The sequence below is a fragment of the Gekko japonicus genome, unplaced genomic scaffold (assembly GCF_001447785.1).
Source record: "Gekko japonicus isolate JY-2015 unplaced genomic scaffold, Gekko_japonicus_V1.1 scaffold1920, whole genome shotgun sequence".
In the NCBI taxonomy this organism is placed as follows: domain Eukaryota; kingdom Metazoa; phylum Chordata; class Lepidosauria; order Squamata; family Gekkonidae; genus Gekko; species Gekko japonicus.
The window spans coordinates 329,155-352,223 of record NW_015173193.1 but is presented as its reverse complement, the minus strand read 5'-3'; the positions used below and the strand labels follow the sequence as shown (position 1 = coordinate 352,223).

Sequence of the window (23,069 nt, the reverse complement as noted above, 5' to 3'; positions counted from 1 at the left end):
CGGGAAGGGCCCAGGAGGGAGCGGGGGGCCTTTCAAACCCTCCCCTTCCTTCTCCTGCCCGCATGCCCAGATGGACAAGCAGGAGAAGGCTCCCAGAGCCCCTTCCTGGCCCGCTCGCCAGACAGGTGAGGCAGGGGGCTTTCAAGGCCTCCCCCTTGCTTCTACCCGCCCACCGAGGCGCATCACCAGGACCCCGCACTTGCCCAGGCCCTCTTTCTAGACCTGGTTGCATTCATTTCCGCAACGGGGCTTTCTCCTAGTTAGTATATAATGCAGAACCCATTTTTCCTTTATGCCCACCACTGATTTGTGACAATCACAAAATTAAGTGACTTTTTTCTATTATTAGATAGACTGCTTTCTTGAAAAGAAAATCCTTTAAAAGTATTGGTATTTAGAAACAAATCGTTCATCAGATGGAACATTATCAGAAGCTGTGTGTGTGGGGGGGTGTCATTTGAGGAGTGAAGACTGAGTTCACTATGCAGCATTAAAAGGTACACTGATCCTTGTTTGTAGATGCATTTGCATACACCCAAACATAACTCTATGAGAATAAATATGCTGAGAAAGAGGTAAGCTTATTCAGATATGGGCTACTGCTGTCCTCAGTAGTTTTCGTTTTCTTCCGTAGAACAAAGTTTGAGTCCAGTGGCACTTTTAAGACCAACAAAGTTTAATTCTGGGTATAAGCTTTCGTGTGCACACGAAAGCTTATACCCAGAGTTAGACTTCGTTGGTCATAAAAGTGCACTGGACTCAAACTTTGTTCTAGTGCTTCAGACAAACATGGCTACCCACCTGAATCTTTCATAGGACAACATAATAAATGAGCTGCAAGATGGAGCGCAGTTGGGTTGGTTCTAAAACTGATCCTCACCCCAGACTCACTGGGGGGCACTGGGCAGGTATCCTCAACTGTATCCAGCAGAACAGAGATATAGCCTGTACAGTTGAGAAAGAAGAAGAGATTGGATTTATACCTGAAGGCGTCTCAGAGCGGCTTATAATCCCTTTCTCCTTCTCACAACAGACACCCTATGAGGCAGATGGGGCTGAGAGAGCTCTCTTGAGAACTGCCCTTGAGAGAACAGCTCTGAAAGAACTGACCCAAGGTCACACCAGCAGCTGCACATGGAGGAATGGGGAATCAAACCTGGTTCTCCCAGATTAGAGTCCGTGTTCTTAACCACTGCACCAAACAGTATACACGTCCCTCCTTCCATACACACCTGACTCATCAAAATGGCAGACATAGTGCTGAGTAACAAGGAGAACATGATGTTTCATTAATACCTCTAGTCTTCCCTGTTCTTCAGAGTTTCTCACAGGTATTCAGCATACATCTCTCCATACAGGAGCAAATAATAACTGGAACATTGAATACATCCAGTCTTGCAGCATATTCCTGATCACTTGCATAGAAAAAGGAAAATACAACAGTAATACATGTACGCTATAGTCAAAGATGAAGAGCGAGAACTCTGGAAATAAAGACAAGAAATCTGGTGTTAATGTAGCAAATGATTGGGGGTCAAAGATGCACAATCTAGTCATATGTGTTATTACTCAGAAGTAAATTTTCCAGTGAATTGAGCAGGACTTATTTCCTGTTAAATGTGCACAAGATCACAGTCTTAAGGCTGTTTCACTCATCAGCTTTCAAAATATATTGTAGCTTTCCATTGTTTGTGCCTAGACCAAAACAGTATATCTTGCTGCTACTGTTCAGCCCTAACAGCATATATTACTTGTGTAGTAAAGGTGATGTGGGATGTAACACTTTATGCATCAGACAAAGGCTATGACATGATTATTTATTATTTGCATTTATATCCTGTCCATCCTGCAGGCGGGCTCAGGGCGAGTAACATCATTGAAATAAATACAATTTCAGTTTAAAACATTAAACATTAAAACACAATAAAACATTATAACAATTAAAACAATGGGTGCAGCTTGGAAGAGCATAAGTTGGCTATAAAATTCTGGCCTAATGGTACAATGAGTTAAAGGCCAGTTGTTGATGGTCAGTAGACAGGTGACAGATGGGTGACAGCAACCTCAGGTTTGGCAGAACAGCTCTGTCTTGCGGGCCCTGTGGAATTGAAGAAGATCCCGCAGGGCCCTGGTCTCAATAAGGGAGTATGTTCCACCAGGCTGGGGCCAGGACAGAGAAAGCCCTGGCCCTGCTTGAGGCAAGACGGGCATCCTTCAGGCCAGGGACCACCAGGAGGTGTTGATCTTTTGAGCGTAATACTCTTTGAGGCATAGATAGGAAGAGGCGGTCCCTTAAATATGTTGGTCCCAGGTCATGTAAGGCTTTAAAGGTCAAAACGAGCACCTTGAAGCGAATCTGGTACTCAACTGGCAACCAATACAATTGGCAGAGCACGTGCCTAACGTGAGCCACACAGGCATTGACGTCAGCAGGCATGCCACCGCATTCTGCACCAGTTGTAATTTCCAGATCAGCTTCAAGGTTAAGCCTGCGTAGAGCGAGTTGCAGTAATCAAGTCTGGTCACCGTTGCTAGATCTTGGGGGGACAGATAGGGCTTCAGTAGCCTGATTTGCCTAAGATGGAAGGGGCGAAACGTTACCTTGCCTCCCTGAGCCCCGGGGTGGTGGCTTTGGACTCCTAGGGGTAAATTCCACCTCTCGTGAGAGGTCATTCTTGCTACCCCAGCTCTCCTTCGGGGCTCCTTAAAAAGTTATGGCCCGCGCTGCTGTTCTTGGCGGCAGCTGCGATGCCCGCGCAGGGGCGCGGGGCGAAACATTTGCCTCCGTGCCAGGGCACCGGGCCTGAAAAACGGCCTGCAGAGCCGCCACCCCCCGCCCACCCCTCCTTTTTCAGGCTCCGCGCTAGAATGCTGGCCTGAAAAAGGGCCAGCCAAATGTCAATTTCGGCCCCATTATATCCTATGGGCCATTGATGTCAATGGTGAAAACATAGGGTATATTCTGGGGGCTGGAGGGAGGGGGTTTGAGGGAGAGGCTCCAAACTCGCAGGGTAGCTGCTGGAGCCCCTCCCCAAGATACCAACCAAGTTTGAAGAACATTGGACCAGGGGGTCCAATTCTACAAGTCCCCAAACAGGTTGCCCCATCCCCTCCATTGTTCTCTATGGTGGGAAAAAAGTAACTTTTTTCCCACCATAGAGAACAATGTTTGTGGGGAATATTGGTGAATTTCCTGCATCGTGCAGGGGGTTGGACTAGATGACCCTGGAGGTCCCTTCCCACTCTATGAGTCTATGATTCTATAATTCACCCAGGCTGGCTGTGGGCACACCAGCACCTCTGTCAGGCAGAAGCGCCTGAGATCCTCCCCCTCCCCTTTTCCTTCGCCCGACTTGGAGGCGAAGGGAAGGGAGTGGGAGAAAAGACTGGATCCCAGGTGCTTCTGCCTGTCAGAGGGGCTGGTGCACACTTCTGGTGATGTCGGGGGTGTGGCATATGCTAATAAGTTATGCTAATGAGCTCCTGCAGCTCTTTTTCTACGAAATGACCCCTGCTGCTTACCCTCTACTGTGTGGACTGGTAATTTCAATGTATCTAAAGAAGTATGCATGCACATGAAAGCTTATACCTTGAGTAAAACTTTGTTGGTCTTAAAGGTGCCACTGAAATCGAATTTTATCCTCTTTTCTGGCAGTGCTCCTATGCCTATTCTGTCACCTGCACAGTAGATCTTGTGAGGACACTGCAGCAAGAACCAACCCTGTCTAATTACGGCTTATCGCTGTCCAAAAAAGATGCCCTTGCAAAAAAGGGGGGGGGGACAAAACAAAAGAGACTGCTCTGATCACATTTCGGCTGACGAAAGAAATTCCAGGGAGATGACCTGTTAGCTGTACAGCAGAAATAATGGCAGATTTATTTGTGCATAACTGTCATAATCTTACAAAGTATTAAAAAAATTCCCTCCTCTTATGTTTCTGAGGCTGGGTAGAACGTAAGATTCCCACGTGTGCCATCAGCAAAACGGATGCAGTAACTTTACAGCAACCATAACGCTGGGGGATGCGCATCCTCAGAAAGCAAAGACTTCTATACATACAGCAGAGGTTTTGCTGACTCTTTTGCGCCTGCGCGTTTTACACAATGAGTAAGGAGGGAAGTGAGTCGGAAATGACGCAACGAATCGTTCACTACTTAGACAGCTAGTTGCCAACTGCGCCTGCGCGAGGGGCTTGTGGCCCCGGAAGTATTTCCCTGTTATCCACAGTTCGGTTGGTGGCGGTGGAGTCTATACGACGTGTCTGTAGACGGTTCCTTTTTCTGTCCCTGTTTTCTCCCTTTTTCTGTGTCACCATGTCCCGAGGTTCCAGTGCCGGCTTTGACCGGCATATCACTATTTTTTCCCCCGAGGGGCGCCTGTACCAAGTAGGTGAGTGTGTAGTATGAACCGCCTAGTCATGGTGTAGGGCCGCTGTGCTCGGTAATGGGTGAAGAGAGGGGGGGAGGATGCCCAATCATAGGAGCAACTATTCCTGCTTTCTGTGGTAGATGGGAATAACGTGGCATAGGTAATAGGCAGCGGCGCTTCTGTTTCTAGAGACGCAGCATCTAAGACGCAGCCCGCGTTATCCTGCCCAGCAAATGTATATCACTGTGGGGAGAAACAGAATGCGCCATGCACGCAGGTTAGATCCCTTCGTTGTAAAAAAATGAGCAACTTAACGCTTACCGGGAACACTAGCCAAACTCAAAAGCGAAAGTGAAACATCCGTCTCTGTTGGGTGGTGTGCTGACGCTAGTAGATGCAAGGCTCTTATTATCTCTCAAGATTTGCTAATGTTCTTATCCTAAGTTGCACTGTCTGCTATTCTCCCGTTTGACACAACTGTTAGAGCTGCAGGATTTCTGACCTCCTTTGTATCAGGTTGTTTTGTTTGGCTCATTTATAATTGGGGCACAAAGGTTAAGAGTAGGGTAAGCAGCTGAAAACAAATACAGTAGGCTATATGCTAGCACTGTTTCAAGCAAATAAGTAGGGCAACCTTGCAGACTTTTATAAATGTAATGGTGGGGAGGGCAGGGTATAAATTGAACAAATAAATAAATAATAAATACAGTCAATTTGGAACAGGTAATCTAAATAACATTCACTCATCTGAGACAATCATACATGGATGATGTAGTCTTTAACATATTAATTTTCTGGTGAAAGAAGGTAACTTTGCCTTTTCCTCCTTTTTTACCAAAGTTTAATGGCAGTATTCCCAGTGATGTCACAATCTTGCATATCTTTATTTTCTTTCCAAGGAATTTGAGATTACTACTTCAGTTATAGTCTACCTTTCTCATTGAATCTCAAGGCAATGTAATACATACAACAAGCAGTGCACTAAAACTAAATTACATAATTAGAGACCACTGAACTAAAAAGAGTAACCCAATAAAAATTCTTTCTTACTGAATATTCCCCTTTTTTCCCGCCATACTATTTCCCTTATAAAAATGCTTTCTTGAACAATTTCCGGTCAGGTCAGGAGTTGATTCCACAAAGTAGGAGTGACCACAGAGAATGCTTCAGTACGAGTTGCTGTTGATATTACTGTTTGCCTGATGGCACTTTCAGAATGCTTTCCTCAGATGAACTAATTTGTCTCAGAGGAGCATATTAAGAGCGTTGGTTGCTCAGGTAACCTATGGCATTGGTCAGGTCCTGTGCGGCTTTTGACCAGGCATTCTGAGCTTTAGAACTTGGATAAAATTCAGAACAGCAGTAGGTGGTTAATCATTTCGTAAGTAGCCAGTTGTTTTTCTAAAATGTCTTTGATTACTTTCAGGTATTCAATTTTGTGCAGAGTACCTACTGGTCTGATCTTATTGTTCTGTTTATTTGAGCAGCTGTAAAGACCTTATTCCAAAGATTCATGCTGCATTTTGAAACTAAGGTCTTTCTCATAACATCTGAAATACAGTGCTGAAAGGGCTTTGAAAACCAGCTCCTGACATTGTCGTTAGTACTTTGCCATATATAGTTCATTTTCTAGATTATAGCCTACTGTAATTAGTAAATAGGAGCACAGAAATTCCCACAGAGTTGTAAACTTCATGATTTGAGTACATGTAATTATGTTACATGTCTAACTTTTGGAGTAAGAACTATCCAGCATACTTAGTTGTCCAAGTGCATGAAAATTTGCTGTGTGTACAAAAGAATTTTTCTTAAACTTTGCCTTGATGTGGCACAAAATAATTGTTTGCTATACTCTTAGCAAAACAATCAGATTTGTGTGCCTGTTGATAGATTTAGAAGATAATCTTTTACATTGCTTTTCACGGTAGAAAGATAATTTAACAGGACTTATAGTTAAATACTTTACCCAGTCATTTATTTCAGCCATGACATTACATTAGTTTTCATTTATAATGTATAAATATGGGCAGACTTTTAAGTGTTTACCTATATGGCATCTTTGAAGAAAAAGTGATGACTACCATCTGAGTTGTTGCTCTTGTTGGATTTATCTGCAGCTTTTCATACAGTAGATTTTGCTGAGACTCTTGGTTACAGAAGTAGGTATCGGGATGTGCTTGGAACTGGTTAAATCATTTCTGACGGATTGGACTCAAAGGGTTGCTGTTAGAAACCAGTTATCCTCAGTGTGGGGCCTATCCTCTGCAGTTTCACAGGGTGCAGTTCTGTCCTCCATGCTTTTCAGTCTCTATGCAAAGCCCTTAGGTTAAATAATTCATAGCTTTGGGGTTGGTTGTCATTAATATGCTGACAATAGCCAGCTCTGTGTCTCCTTATCCAAATCTCCTGGTGATGCGGTAGAGTTCCTGAATAGCTGCCTGGCTTCTGTGATTAACAAAGAAAAAACAAAGTGAAACTAAACCCTGAAACGGACATTTTCCTCCCCACCTTTGATGGAGTTTACCTAATATTTGCTGGTTCAGTTAAAAACCTTAGGGTTATACTGGATCCATCATTATTGCTGGAGAAGCAAGTTAATGCAACTGCTTAGACCATGTGGTGGCCCCTTACCTAGTTATGGCTGATCTGGCCACCTGGATTCACACCACAGTAACATCAAGACTAGACTGCTGTAATGTGCTATACATTGGTCTCCCCTTAAAATCAGTTCAGAAATTCCAGTTGGTGCAGAATGCAATGTCCCAATAATTATCAGAAGTTAGACAGAGCATGCATATTAGTCCCATTCGGCAATCACTCCATTGGCTGCCCATTAGTTACCAGGCACAATTTAAGGTACTGGCTATCAAATGCAAAGCCCTTTGTGGCCAGTCTGGTGTAGAGGTTAAGAGCAATGGACTCTAATCTGGACAACTAGGTTTGATTCCCCTCTTCCACATGCAGCCAGCTAGGTGACCTTGGGTCAGTCACAGTTCTCTCAGAGCTCTCTCACAGGGTGTCTATTGTGGGGAGGGGAAGGGAGGGAGATTGCAAACCGCTCTGAGATTGCAAGTGAAAGGGCAGGGTATAAATCCAACTCTTATTATTATTCCCTCTTATCTGCAGGGCCCTCTCTCTTCCTGTGTTCTGCCATGACAGCTTTGCTCATTTGAGGAGGGGCTTCTGGGGCTGCCAGCCTGCAAATGGGCAAAATCAACAGCTGCCTGTACTCGTGCTTTCTCTGTTGTTGTCCCCACCTTATGGAGTGGCGTGCCTGAGGAGGTCAGGAAGGCTCCCACTCTCCTGGCTTTCTGCAAGCTATGCAAAACTGAATTATTTAAGCGGGTAATAGGGTTGCATGGCACAGAATAGTTTACGATGTTACTTAGATGATAAGGGACTGTAGTCTGTACTACTGTGTACAGCTTGCTGTAAATAGGGTCCTACAGTGTAATTTTTGCATTGCTTAATGTGTCGTGTTAATACTTACGCTGTGCTTCAGTTCTGTTTTTTAGATTACTGGTTCCAGATTTCTAAAACCCTAATCTTATTTCATTGTTTATTGAATGTCCCATCCTGTTGGTTGTACTGACTCACTCTGTGTAATCTGCCTTGATTCTCAGTGAGAAAGGCAGACTATAAATAAAATAAATAAAAATGAAATCCTAAATAAGATGTGTATAATGGAAGATAAGTTTAAATAAGCATTTACTGCCAACTGATCTGATTAACTATTCAGTGAGAAGAGGGGAAATATGTCACTTTGATTCTTCATAGGCAATTACTGCTGAACTAGCAAATAAACTCTGTTAACGTGGAAAAAGTGAAAATGATGGTAGTCTGGATGTCATAAATGCTTTAACAGAGAAATACAAAAAAAATCAGTGTGTGCGTAAAGCATTGCTTTTTTTAAAGTGCTGCTTTCAAGTTGTGTAACATTGTAGATATTTCTTCAGGTATTGCTACATGCATGAGTAATCAGCTCTTAGTGAGAGTTTGTAAATGTTACTGTTACCATAGCATTATTGCCAAATCAGTAACTGTGTTCAATGTACCATTTAGAGTATGCATTTAAGGCCATAAACCAGGGTGGCCTTACATCAGTAGCAGTTCGTGGGAAGGACTGCGCAGTTGTTGTCACACAGAAGAAAGTACCTGTAAGTAGCAGTTATCTTAGCAATATTTGTAATGTGAATAGGGATGGGTACGAATGAGCTCATGAGCCAAAATTCAGTACAAACTTGGGCCGGTTTGGAGCCCCCAAACCAATGTCCAGTTCAGCTGTTCAGTGCCATTTCAGCCTCACAGCTGAGCGGTGCAGAATCAGCAGCTGAGGTTTAAATGGCTGGCAGCCATTTCACTGGTCAGTTTCCTCCTCCCCCCCCCCGCTTTGAAAGGGGGGGGGGAGTGAAACGGACTAGTGAAATGGCTGCCAGCCATTTAAGAAACAAATACTGAGAAAACAATCGTGAGAGTCTGACCCACAAATCAAGATAGTCAACAAGACTTACAAAGACAATATTTTCTGTATATTGTAGACAATAAACACTACACAATAAACAAATTCCATCAAATCATAAGAAAATCCTTGTATAAGAATGCATCAACATCATATCTGGATTTTATAACAATGTTTCAAAAAACGGATCTTCCTCAGGAAATATTCTGTAGTGTATAAAAATACAATTCCTTAGAATATAAACAATATGTGACACAATCTGTGGATGCAAGGATTATGAAGCTTCCTTGAGTTCTCCTCACCAGTAGTCCTTTTCAGCCCCAGAAAAATTGATTCCCAAATGTCTCAGGACCACTGTGGATTAATAGCAACATGGCTCCGCAGGGGCTGTGTTAAGGAGAGGAAGGGAAGAAAAGTTCCTAAACTTCCATTGGAATTGTTCTGTCCCTCCTTTCTTATTCTCCTGATTGGTTAGATCCATTGGTGCACGAGTAGTAATACAATCTCGGCACAGTTACACTTGTACACGTAAAGATGGAGATCCTTTGGCTGGGAGGGAGCTTCCCGTGGTTGGGGTGTCAACTCCCACCACTTGAAGGTGCACCACCGGCATCAACCATCAAGAACTTGGGTGTGCTCCTGGACTCCTCTTTATCAGTGGAGGCTCAGGTAGCACATGTTGCCAGACTGGCATTCTTCTGACTTTGCCAGGTCAGGAAAGTTGTCCCCTACCTCTCTAGCCCTGACCTTGCCACAGTGATCCATGCAGTGGTCACCCCAAGACTGGATTACTGTAACTCGCTCTATGTGGGGCTACCCTTGAGGCTGATCCGGAAATTACAGTTTCCAGAACGCAGCAGCGTGGGTACTTAAGGGTACCCCAATGACTGCACATATTCGACCTGTGCTTCGCCAGCTGCACTGGCTCCAAGTTAAGTACCGGATCAGCTTCAAGGTTTTGGTTCTGACCTTTAAAGACCTCAACGGTCAGGGACTAACATACCTGCAGGATTGCCTCTCCCGGTATGCCCCTTGAAGAGCTTTATACTCAGGAGACCAAAATTTACTGGCAATCCCTGGCCCAAAAGATGTCCGGCTGTCCTCAACTAGGGCTAGGGCCTTTTCAGCCCTGGGCCCAGCATGGTGGAACTCTCTGCCTAGTAACATCTGCATCCTGTGGGAACTTGCTTAGTAAAGCGAAGATGTTCCGCCAGGCCTACAGTTGAGGACAGCAATGGTTCCTTACCATGGCTTCCACCTGGCCTTACCAATCCCAGCAGGTGATGCACCCTGTGGAGGCCATCTGTTATCTGGAGGAATTAGACTGCTTTATCTGTTTTAACTATTTATTATTTCTATGTATTGTTTTTAATTGTTCATGTTTAATTTATGATGTACACTGCCCTGACCCCTACAGGGGAGGGCAGTTTATAGATTTATTAAAATAATAATAGTGCTAAGTAATAGTGCAATACCTGTTAGTCCCTTTTCTCGAGTAAATACTTGCACAATGTCTTGCACGAGAAGTAATGCAAGTTGGGATACAATAAGCTGGCAGCATAGTCTTGTTGGTAATGTTTCTGGTTTCACAGAGGCTCTAGCAGATAACTTTTGCTGGTTCCAACCCAATATATTTCTGGTATTGGTATTTATATAAGTAAACAAGCCCTATAAACAGGGCTGCCCTTGAAGACAACTTAGAGTTAGTTCCAAATGTTGCGCTATTTAAAATTATTTTTCTGTTTCATCCCTTAGGACAAGCTACTGGATTCTAGCACAGTAACTCACTTATTCAGAATAACTGAAAATATTGGATGTGTAATGACAGGCATGACAGGTACTAAAATCACCTACCCTGGTAGCAAAAATGGCAAAATATTTTGGTATTCCTAAACAGGGCACTATATATTTTAAAATGCCACAGACTAGGGAAAGGTCCAGAGGCACTGGGTATGTTTCCCTCTCTGAAGCAAAATAGGCCTGATTCAGACTAGTTCCTCTATTGGAGATCAGCTGTGTTGAGTTTCTTGGAGTGGGGTGTGGAAGAGTGGCATACTAATGTATTAAATACTCAGATTTATGAATTGTAATGGGTATGGGAATGTTCTTTCTGCAGTCTTCCCCCCCCCCCTTTATATTGAGATTATTTTTAATCATATTTGTTGGAAGAAACATGGAAATGACTTCAGTTCCTTTTCTTGGTGTCAGCGGACAGCCGGTCCCAGGTGCAGAGAGCCCGCTATGAGGCTGCAAACTGGAAATACAAGTACAGCTATGATATTCCAGTGGATATGCTGTGCAAAAGGATTGCAGATATTTCTCAGGTCTACACGCAGAATGCTGAAATGAGGCCTCTTGGTTGCTGTGAGTACAGTAAAATATAAGTTAAAACTAATTTGAAACCTTAAGAATATAGGGCTGCTAAGCATTACTTACTGCAGAAGTCTCATTTAAATCACAAGGGCTGCATTTAGGCTTGCCTGTGACTGGCACTGGCATGATTTGTTAACTGTGCTTGGGTGCTTGCCTCCTTCCTCCCATTGCACACTGAGTGAAGGCTTCTACGTGTGGGATGGTTTGAGTCAAGCTTCAGGTTTTTCAGTGGGAAAGGCAGGGTACCTGTATTTGTTTATCACAGTGAACTGAAGCTTGAGTGAAGGTTCCCCAAATTCTGAAGTCTGTCTCTGTGCTCCATGTGTGAATGGAAGAGGGGACAGCAGGGCAAGCATGTAACTATGTTGTCTTGGACTGAAAAGCATGCTTATTCTGGGGCTTTGAATGATGAGAAAAATCTCATCATGTTTAGATCAGCCTCTCTGTGTTGTTGGGAGGTAGGTCTACAATATGAGACTTGGAAAGAGGGGTTCCGAGAATCTGATTAATGGGTCTGCTGGATGTGCAATAGAAGAAAAGTAGCATTTCTTTGGGGGAAGTTCTATTGATCTAAAAAAAATCTGCTTCAAATTCATAAGCAGTTCAAATACTAGATGTTTTCAGGTGTATTTTGGGTCTCACCTGTCTTTTAATCTGAATGTTGGCTTTTTAAGAAATCCAGATTTTGGAAAACGGGGGCTACATAGACTATTTTAAAATGAAGAATTGTTTCGCTTTTGGAACTGATGTTGTGAAAATGAGGTCTAGAAAAATCAACAAAGCTTATATTTCCTAAGATGCATATGTCCTGTTGGGGGGGGGGGGGGCACGTTCAACAGTACAGCATCAAATGGCCTGCGTTGTGCTGACGAAGGTGGCTTTTGCCCCTTCCCCTGATATTTATGCTAGTAATGGAATATATGCAAAACACTTTCTAAAATCACCTCTACCCCCACCCCAGGTAGGAGAGAAGTATAGGTCGCAAAAGCAGGTAATCCCTAAACATCTGAAATTTTTGATTACAATTTCTTCTGGAAAAATGAACACTGTACTTCTTTGTCAAAGGCATGATTTTGATTGGCATTGATGAAGAGAACAATCCTCAGGTGTACAAGTGTGATCCAGCGGGGTATTACTGTGGTTTTAAAGCTACGGCTGCAGGAGTCAAACAGACAGAATCCACTAGCTTCCTCGAGAAGAAAGTGAAGAAAAAATTGGACTGGACATTTGAACAGACAGTGGAGGTAAGTGAATAGAAGCATTTCAGACTTGAGGTGTAACTTTACATACACGTGAACTCATTGGACTGGCCTGTTAAAAATTCTTAATCTGCTATAGAAGACAGGCAGGGTTACTATGAAAAAATTTGTATTGGCTCAGTCCTAGAAAGTAGCCGTTTCTTCCTCTTTGCTCACCTTTTCTGAACATCTTCTTGGACACAAAATATCTAGATGGTTAATTCATGATGTGCCTGAGGTTGGGGAAGAAAGACTTGCCAAACTGGTACCCCAGCAGCTTTACTGTAAGATCCACTCACTATATGCCAGGTTGACTGGCATGTGATCATTTAAGGCTATTCTTAATAGTCCTTTTTACAAAAGCTGTGGTAATCTGCTTTCCCTATTACATTCTCTTCAGTGTGCTTGTTATGAGTTCGTTGGGTTTCCCTTTCCTCAATGAGTATGTGTACTTGGCTCATGTGACATATTTTGTTTGCAGCGTTTGTTGATGAGACTGTTAGGTATTGTGTGGCAGTCGTATAGGTTTGTTCCATAGAAGTTTTAGAATCTGTCCATGCTTTCTTCTGATTGCCGTCCTATGTTTATGCAAAATGTCACTGCAATTTTGCCTTACGATAAGTAGACTCTGTTAGAAAGACCTGAACGTGTAAGCAGAAGGCTAGCACATGTCAGTTCTTGTGAAAAGTTTATGGGCTACTGCTGTTTTAGTAAGCAAAGATGCCCACTGCAGCCGACATGCTGAAATCATAAAATGTCTTTTTTTTTGCACGCCAGTGCATGTTCACAAGTGTACACTATAGCAGTGACTGTGTAGCTGGGTCACTGGGCAAGCAGTGTGTCGGATCCTGTCATCCATTCAGGCAAGTATCTTCACACAAAGATTGTAGACCTTCCTCACATTTTCCTTCCCCCAGTGCAGTCCCTATAAACCCCAGGAAAGATGATTGCTTGACCCCTAGGACTTGCATAGAATAATAGCTACACAGGTCAGCGAGCTGCAGTGGGAAAGGAGTTGAAATAATTTCCTTCTGCCTCTTCCATCAGAGACAGCTCCACTGATCAAAGAGGCAGGAAAGGAGATTTTTCCCCTTCCTCCTCACTGCAGCCCACTGACCCATGTGGCTGTTACTCCACGCAGGTGCCACACCCTCAAGGATCAGCTTTCCCAGGGTCACTACTGGGGGAAGGGTAAAACATGAAAGATCTGCATCCATCAGCACCTTCTGCTGGCAGGTTGCTGGATTCGGTCCAGTATTACTAAGTCATGGTTATGCTAGCCTTGGCCTGGAAGTTAGTAATCTAATTGCTATAGAATATGCTTTTTGTGCTTTTTCACAATAAGGGGCAAGAATTAACATGCACATGCCTTTTTTGGTAGGAAGGATAACATTCAACATGGAATTAAGTGAATTGGGGTCATGCAGCAGTGTAGTTCTTTAGGAAGATGCCTAGGTTTGTGAACAAGAGAGCCTGGTTCATATACCTGTTGAATTTAGGTTAAAAATGAGTGACTTGCCCAAACATTTGTTCATAGGATTGCTGCGTAAGAAAGCACTTTGTGTCATGGAGCAGAGAAAGGATGTAATCTTGATAAGTCTCTGAATTCAGAGAGAGGTGTGCCTAAGGGCTTGCATCTGCTCAGCAGAACTCTATATCGTGAGAGGACTTGAAAGAGCAGCCATGCCACATTATAGGTGGCTTTTGATATTCTCACATATTGATTTGTATAACATGGGGGACTGCTGGATAGTCAGTTGTAAAACAAAATTGTAGAAGAGTTTTGAGACACATTCTTACTAGAAATAACTGGTTCAGACTTCTTAGTAATGATGCTTAGCATTCTGGGCTTGCTGTAGAAAGTAGACATGGCCATCCTTATTTGTAAAACCTATCCTGTGCCATCTTAGTAAAAAGACATATCCTTGAAAATAATAGCCTAGCTGAAGTTTATTTCACAAATCAGTTCAGATAGATTCAGACTATAATTTGGAGAGTAAAAAATGACCTAGGGATGACTCTTAAGCTCCCCCTTCTCACATTGATTCCTTTTCCATAGTTGTATGTTGTAGTTTTAGTTCTAGCCATACTCTACTGTGACATCCAAATCAGCAAACTCTGGTCAGCTCTTTCTTTCCAAACCAGGAGATGTCCAGTTCTGGTTTGGAAGGAAAGTACTGTCCCGATTTGCTGGTTTGGAAATTGTGGCAAACTGGTTACTTCTAAAATGGAGATTGAAAGCTTGGGGGGGGGGTGAGTGGAGTTTGCTGTTCAGTTTCAGCGCTCCAGAGCTGTTGACACTGAACTTTGACGTTGAACATCTTCAATTTTTGACAGTGAAGGTTTACAAGAATTAAAGCAAAGCTTCTTATCTTTCCATCTGCTGATCTGCTCTGTGGTTTTTATATATGTAATTTAATTTTTAAAAAGAACCGGGTTTGATTCTTGGGTCTGAAACTTGGGTTAATCACAGTCAGAACTCTCTCAGCCCCACCTACCTCACAAGGTGATTGTTGTGGTGAGAGGAAGGGAAGGCGATTGTAAGCCAGTTTGAGACGCCTTAGGGGAGAGAAAAGCAGGGTATAAAAACCAACACTACTTCTGCATAGCTTCACAGATGTTGCACATGTGTATTGAACAGAACATGAGTGAGGTGTGGCAGGATTCCGGGACCCCAAGACTATTTTCCCTGGGACCCTCCCATTCCCCTTTAGTGCTTTTATTGGTTGGGTGGAGACTGGCAAGGGACTGAATCAATAGAGAGACTGTAGTTCTTAAACAAAACCAGTTTATTACAATATAGGCTTCTTAAGGACAGAAAGCACTTTAGCACTTACAAATGTTTTAGGATAAAAACATAACATTTCCATATTCAGCTTAGAATACTCCAACACAAACATAGTAAACTAGTATGAAATATAGGTTGCCCTTGTCTAATCAACAAGAGCTCACAGAGAGCTGATTGATGGCCAGCTCAGAGCAAAGAAGTCTTCCAACAATTTATACCCTTAGTACCCACATGGATGATGTAAGGTTAACACACTTTTAGCAGAAGAATGTCAAGAGAACAATTTTCACCCTGAACTCATACCCTAGTTACCCTAGAGAGTCAAGGATGTTATGTGTCAAAATAAAGAGTCAGAAATATCAAAGTTCATTCCAAGAATCTAAGAGCCTTCAGTAGACAAACTCAATATTTAGACTTTATTGTGACCTTATTGGAAGCAGTGTGCATTGTCAGGCTAGGAGAAGGCTTGAGAAATGACAAGTAGCTAAGTTTGCAGAGCCTTATGGGAGAGGAACCAAACAGAGAGGCCTCAACCAATCCAGGCTGTTATACAGAAATGCTGCAGGCTCACTTATTTTTCTGGCACATGAAGTACAGCCTCAAAGAAACTAATAATGCAATCCTAAGAGTTAGACACTTCCAAGTCCATTGAGGTTCGTGGACTTAAGGGTTCAACTCTACGTAGGATGGCACTGGAGGTAACTGCAACTCAGTTTCCTTGAAATACGAGAACAATTATAGCTCAGTTCTCCTTTTCTGATCTTGTCCTTCAGCTATAACAGTGATTTTAGCAGTGTGTTATGAAAGCAATACTTTCCAGAAATGCTAATGGTAAATTAAGTCTTGAAATATGAGAGAAAAGTAACCTGCAGAAAAGTGAAATAAAACTTCTGGCACAAGTAGCTTTTGGGGTATGACCTCATCCTCCACCCTTACAGGTGCAAATATTAACCTTATTAAGTAAAAGATCATTTTACACTTTTATTAAGAAACCACATAAAGTTTTTAAAATTTAATGTTAAGGTGGTTTCATTTTGATCAGGTGGTAATGGAGAGAAATGTGAAGTGATAGCAAAATGTTCTTGGCTTCATTTCTATGATGCTTAAGAAGACTTGGCAACAGAAGCAACTAAAATTAATCTGCAGTTGTCCCTATATCCCTGTGGCTGTTCTGCAGATTTTCACCAAAATAATTAAGCCTTAAGTCTTACCCCATTTCACATTTATGTTGGTGCTCCTGGGCAATGCTGGTGGGATAGTGAACTTTTGTCTTGTTCATACTTGTCAGTAGCTTCTTGTATTCTTCTGTATTGCCAAAGCTGAGTGTCGACATAAAATGCCTTGTGGGAATGTTTCTCCATCTCTCTCTCTCTTAAAACAACCCCTAATTTATTATTGGAATTTGTTTCTGCTGATGTTGAACAAGTAAAATTGCCTTTACAGATCCTATTTTTAATTGAGTAGTTACAAAATACAAGACTTCCAATGGAAACTTGCTGCTTTTGTAAAACTAAGGCCAGCTCTTGTTGGGCTGTGTTACAACTTGCTTATGTTTGAATAACTATCTAGATGTTTTTAATTGTAGATGTGGTCATATTCATATGATAGGCTAAACTGATCAAAATCAATCCTAGTGGGTAGGATTAATCTGTTACAATTTGTTGCTGGAAATAATTAGCCTATGTTTGTGCTCTTATTTTTATAATAGAGGGGAATGCTGGTATGAGAGGTAATAATTTTGGGAAGTCCTTTTTAATCTATTAATAGATGATTCTTGGCACAAAGGGAGCCAACAACAATCTCCCATGCTTGAAAGAATGTATAGCAGTGTAGGTATAAAGGTGAACAAAAGGAAGAAATTTGTACTTGTTTCTGTTGCATCTTTGGTTGGGTTGAAATGTGTAACTTAAATTTATGATGAACAAAATATGCTAAATTCATAGTGACTGGAGTAACGTAAAACTGAAAGAAAAGTAAAATTGAGCACATCTTTATATTAAATGTGACTTCATATTTTCCAACATTTTTCCCTGTATACTTTTATTTCTAGACAGCGATAACTTGCCTTTCTACTGTATTGTCCATTGACTTCAAACCTTCTGAAATAGAAGTAGGAGTTGTCACAGTTGAAAATCCTAAATTCAGGTAAAGATTCACTTTGATTCTCACCTCCCTAGAAATAGTTCAGATACAGTTTCAGCTGGTTGGATCCAGCAGGGGTTTTTTTGCTTCTGGAAAAGGAAGGAGGGGCTTCCTTTGTCTACCAGAAAAGGCTTTGCTAGTGATTATAGGACCTGCATGCACGAAAGCCAAGTGGAACAGGGGCTTTAGAAGCGAGTGGAATTGGGTAGGAGTCAGTAAAAAAATTGACTTGATCCCACCAGTGGTGCTGTTGTGTACCACTCCATATAATTAGTGTTCTGATGGTGGGGAAGGAGTTACTACAGGACATGAAAATGACCAGATAAAAGTAGTTAGGGCTACTTATCACACTATGCAACTTTTAGAAGTTGGCATATTGCTGAGACTCCCAAGAAGCTTCTGGCATGATGGTGGGAATGGGCTGCAGTTTAAATGAATATACAAACAGATAGAGCTGCCTTGTTCTGAGTCTCAGCATTGGTACATTTAGCTCAGTGTCTTCTACTCCAGGGTCTAGTGTAGAGAAAATTCTTTCCCCAGCATCTGCAGCTATAGATCCTTCAGCAAGATGTGCCAGGGATTAAACCTGTGATCTTCAGTGTTTATTCTATTTATTGTTATTTTTCAAATTTATATTCCACCCTCCCGGCGAAGGGCGGATCACAACAATAGCTAGGCCATTCGACCACCTCTTGGTCATGTCTTCAGTAAGGCACAGGTCTTCTCCGTAACCCATGCAGGAAGAAGAGAGCACATACTTTGTGGGGTAAGGTCCCAGATTCAATCCCTGGCATCTCCAGTAAAGCACTTACAGATTAACAAACTTTGAGAGCCATTTCATGCGTTACAGACAACACGGAGCTGGGTGGTGGACACAATATATAAGGCAACATATGTTCATGGGGGTTTTAATCACAAGTTAAGTTGAGAGTGAATGGTTTTATTAGGGTGCTAATGAGGCATGTCTGTTACATACAGAAGCAAGGAGCTGGTCATTGCTTGGAAATAGGGATCTCAAATTTTGCCTGTCCTTGGCAGCTGGCTAGAGTTTGTGTTTGCTGGTGATTTGTCCCTTTGTCCAACTGGAGTGTGTATTTCATCCTTTCTGGTATGGTCTTTGTTAAAGGTTAAGTGGATTTCCTTAACTGTGCAGATACTTGAGTTGAAAAATAAATTTTTCATTTGTGTTTTTCCCTCTTTTAGGATCCTTACAGAAGCAGAGATTGATACACACCTTGTCGCTCTAGCAGAGAGAGATTAGCTCTATTTAGAATTCCTAATTATGTGACTTCAGGCCACAATGTTAGGTGAAAACGAACTTGGTTAATGGATCTGGATTATGGGCTGCAACTGAAATGCTCACTATCTGATGTATTTTACTCTGTACAAATAAAACGGAGGTTTTGGAAAACTTTGTCCTTTCTTGTTGCCCAGTGTTGAATTATAAAACATTTCAGTGATGGTATGACCAAATTTCAGTGTATGAAAGCAGCGAACATTCTTGCAGAAGCAGCTTTGAAAAAATACCTCCAGAGATAACGTGAAATGAATTTACTGCTGTCTTTAAACTGGCAAATTTTTAATGATTGCATACTAATAATGGATTTGTTTCTGTTGCATATTAGACTGCAGATTCTATTCTCAATTTTAACAACACCATGCAACATCTCCTGAATCACATCTGTTTAACTTGTAGTCATGATCTGGTGAATTTATCTGATGCCCCTTCTCCCTGTACAGACTCTCTTCTTCAGGTTGTCACACACAGGTCAAGATGTCACACTCACCACCCTTCTTGTCTCTTTTAAAATCTACAGAGAGTGTGACATCTGACACCTCGGGTCTTGTCTCTCACTCCCAGAGACATCCACAGAAAGAGTAGCCCAGACCCTTTTTTATAATCAGCCCTCACACAGAGCTTTGGGGGGGTTGGGCTCAAAACTCCAATCACTCTCTGCCACTATTGTCAGGAACTTTAGGCAGGTAGTCCACACACCCAGGCTTCTTCAGAAGATAAGTGTTTATTATGGTAACGCAGAACTAAAGTACATGTATACAGCCTGTGTTAGGAATGCCTTGTAATAAGATGGCTACTAACTTTTAGAATATTCAAACAGCCCCCCCCCCCACCTGCAAAGCCAATGAAGTTTTCTCGTGCGCGGGGGCCCTGCCAGCAAGCAAGCAAGCAATTTTGCACTCAAAGCAGTTACGGTTCCCAGGCCTGGTGAAATACAGCAAAGCATCTTCAAGGCCAATGTGCAGATAGCGGGAGCGCTAGGCAGAGAAGCACTGAAACAGGAGGGAGATAAAATCCCCCTTCGCATTCCAACACCATGACAAGGCTACCTGACAACTATTCATATCTTATATGTGTATAGAATGAGGTATTAAATCGTGTGTGTGTGTCTTTCCTATAGATACACAACCCACAGGGTTAATCAAACGAATATTTTATTTATAAGCACAAAACATAGAGGAAAGGAAAGTCTAAGAACCAATGGTTCAGTACCTTTACTGGCATAAATTATAACGTAAGAAAACAAGTACAATTTTAGCATTACAAAGGGAGAAGTTCTCCATTAGAGGATTTTACCTTGTGCTCCCAGATCCTCGTGGCAATTGGAAGATACCTTGCTACTAAATAAGTAATATAAAGATGCTGATCCAACAGAAGATATAAAATAAGCCTCTAACAGGGATATTCATGAAAGTTGTGCAGAAGAGGACTAGTTGCAGTTAAACATAGAAGTCACAATAAAGAAAAACATGGGATTTCTGACGTAACATGGATAAAGTATTTCATGATATGGAACATTTGCACATCTTCCAAACAGAACCACAGTGGGGAGAGCATTAGAACCGCATGATTGGGTGTGATACCAAACTCCAGCAGGGAGCATTTTCTGTTTACTAAAGAGCGGAGAGTTTGTTTCCAATATCCAGAAGTCTCTGTTTCAATGATCTAAAAGCTTTGGATTCTATCATAAAGAAAGAATTAAGAGGGATACCAATAGACTGTATTTTCCTCAAAATTAAATGTGACCAATTAGGGAGGAATCAGATGTACAGCACATAGCTAGAGGATTCTGCCCTATAATGGAGGCCATAGCCAATGTTTCAGGGTTAGGAGGCAAGCTCTGGTCTCTGAAAGGTTCTATCCTGTCTCCAGATACATTGCCACATAGCTTACACATTTTGGGACCCCCAAAATACAGCACAGAAATGTTGCCTGAATTTAAGAGAGAACATAAGCCAATGTGGATCAGGCCAATGGCCCATCCAGTCCAACAATCTGTCTCCCAGTGGCCAAAAACATCAGGTGCCATCATGAGTTCCACTAGTGGGGCCAGGACACTAGAAGCCCTCCCCCCAAGCACCAAGAATACAGAGCATCACCCCAGATTGAGAGTTCCTATCTATACTTTGTGGCTGATAGCCACTAATGGACCTCTGCTCTATATGTTTATCCAATTCCCTCTTGAAGCTGTCCATGCTTGTAGGTGCCACCACCTCCTGTGGCAGTGAATTCCATGTGTTAATCGCTCATTGGGTGAAAAAGTACTTTTATCCGTTCTAACCTGACTGCTGAGCAATTTCATTGAGTGCCCACAAATTCTTGTATTGTGAGAAAGGGAGAAAAGTACTTCTTTCTCTACCTGCTCTATCCCCTGCATAATTTTGTAAACCTCAATCATGTCACCCCTCAGTCGTCATTTCTCCAAGCTAAAGAGCCCTAAGCGCTTTAACCTTTCTTCATAGGAAAAGTGTTCCAACCTTTTTATCATTCTAGTTGCCCTTTTCTGCACTTTTTCCAATGCTATAATATTGTTTCTGAGGTGTGACCAGAATTGCAAACAGTATTTCAAATGAGGTCGCACCATCGATTTATACAGCAGCATTATGATACTGGCTGTTTTGTTTTCAATTCCCTTTCTAATAATCCCCAGCATAGCATTGGCCTTTTTTTATTGTAGTCACACACTGTCTTGACATTTTCAGTGAGTTATCTACTATAACTCCAAGATCTCTCTTGGTCAGTCTCCACCAGTTCGGACCCCATCAGCATGTATTTATAGTTAGGATTTTTGGCCCCAATGTGCATCACTTTGCACTTGGCCACATTGAACCCCATTTGCCACGTTGACACCCACTTGCCCATCCTTGACAGATCCCTTTGGAGTGCCTCACAGAGTGCCTCACAATCCTTCCTGGTTTTTACCACCCTGAACAATTTAGTGTATTTAGCTACTTCACTGCTTACTCACAACTCCAAATCATTAATGAACAAGTTAAAAAGCATTGGGTCGAGTACTGATCCCTGTAGTGCCCTACTGCTTACCACCCTCCACTGTGAAAATTGTCCATTTATACTCATTCTCTGTTTCCTATTAAATAACCAGATTTTGATCCACAAGAGGACTTGTCCTTTTATCCCATGTCTGTTGAGTTTACTTAGGAGCCTTTGATGAGAAACTTTATCAAAAGCTTTCTGGAAGTCAAGGTAAACAACATCTATTGGGTCTTCCTTGTCCACATGTTTGTTCATCCCCTCAAAGAACACAAACAGGTTAGTGAGACAAGATCTTCCCATACAGAACCCGTGCTGAGTCTTCCTCAATAGTTTTTGTTCATCATTGTGCCTAGTAATTCTTTCCTTAATAACAGTTTCCACCAACTTACCTGGTATTGACATCAGACTGACTGGCCTGTAATTTCCCAGATCTCCTCTGAAACCCTTTTAAAAGATGGGGGTGACATTAGCTACCTTCCAGTCCTCAGGAATGGAGGCAGATTTTAATGAAAGATTTCATATTTTTGTCAGGAGATCCACAAGTTCACATTTGAGTTCTTTCAGAATTCTTGGATGTATGCCATCTGGACCTGACGATTTATCAGTTCTTAAGTTGTCTATCAGTCTATCTTGTCACATCAATCTGATTCAGATCTTTCAACACCCCTCCTGAAATCAGGGGTTCTGAAGTGGCAAGCACTTCTAATCTTCCCCAGTGAAGACAGAGACAAAGAATGCATTCAGCTTCTCAGCCATTTCCCTATCGTCCTTCGGTGATCCTTTTACCCCTTGGTCATCCAAGGGCCCCACTGCCTCCCTGGCTGCTTTCCTGCTTCCAATGTATTTGAAGAAAGTTTTATTCTTGGTCTTTATGTGTTTTGCTCAATACATTGGTTGAACGTGCTAATCCAAATGGGAATCCCATAAAGTAATTGGGATACCTATTTAACATTGAACATTTAAAGTGTTTTACTTGTTCAATGTTGCTATCTTTAACAGACCAGTTAAAACATCTCCAAGACCTTGAAAACACCATAGTATTTGATTTTTCAAAATTAATAGATTGTAGGCTGGTCTCACAATAGGATACAAATGCAAGTAAAAGGTGCTTAAGACCGTTCTGGGAGCAAGATGGCACTACTGCATCATCTGCATATAGTAAGAAGTAAACAGAGTGAGGGCCAAGTTTAGGAAAGTGTCCATCCACTGCTCATAGAGTAAAAGCTAGGTCATAAGTTGAATAAATAAGGGGCCAAAATGCATCCTTGTTTGACTCCCTAACTTGAAGGAATCTTATGCATTAAATTACCTAGTGAACTATATTGAACTTGACAGCTAGTAGAAGAATGTAATTTGTGGATAAAGAAAAGTAAACGTTTATCCATTCTCATCATGTTCAACTTATTCCA

The 23,069-nt window shown here is 42.0% G+C and overlaps 1 protein-coding gene across 2 annotated transcripts; it reads left to right on the top strand.

Moving 5' to 3' along the window:
• The first annotated feature begins 4,181 nt into the window (after positions 1-4,181).
• On the top strand, positions 4,182-18,764 carry PSMA6 (proteasome subunit alpha 6). Of its 2 annotated transcripts, none has more exons than XM_015422622.1 (7): positions 4,182-4,390; positions 8,432-8,526; positions 10,584-10,665; positions 11,037-11,192; positions 12,267-12,445; positions 17,278-17,372; positions 18,573-18,764. In XM_015422622.1, exons 1-7 carry the CDS (start codon positions 4,315-4,317, stop codon positions 18,628-18,630), a joined length of 741 nt encoding a protein of 246 aa, XP_015278108.1. In that variant the 5' UTR covers positions 4,182-4,314; the 3' UTR covers positions 18,631-18,764. The 2 variants fall into 2 exon arrangements, with proteins under 2 accessions (XP_015278108.1, XP_015278109.1); XM_015422623.1 differs by having other exon boundaries at positions 4,333-4,386.
• The last annotated feature ends 4,305 nt before the right edge of the window (positions 18,765-23,069 follow it).

What these genes read in the sequence shown, in the direction of transcription:
- PSMA6 (XM_015422622.1), top strand. Translation starts at nt 4,315, where the DNA reads ATGTCCCGAGGTTCCAGTGCCGGCTTTGACCGGCATATCACTATTTTT. An exon ending in TGTAATGACAGGCATGACAG is followed by an intron (nt 10,666 to 11,036) that starts GTACTAAAATCA and finishes TCTTGGTGTCAG; the next exon opens with CGGACAGCCGGTCCCAGGTG. An exon ending in GTTGAAAATCCTAAATTCAG is followed by an intron (nt 17,373 to 18,572) that starts GTAAAGATTCAC and finishes TCCCTCTTTTAG; the next exon opens with GATCCTTACAGAAGCAGAGA.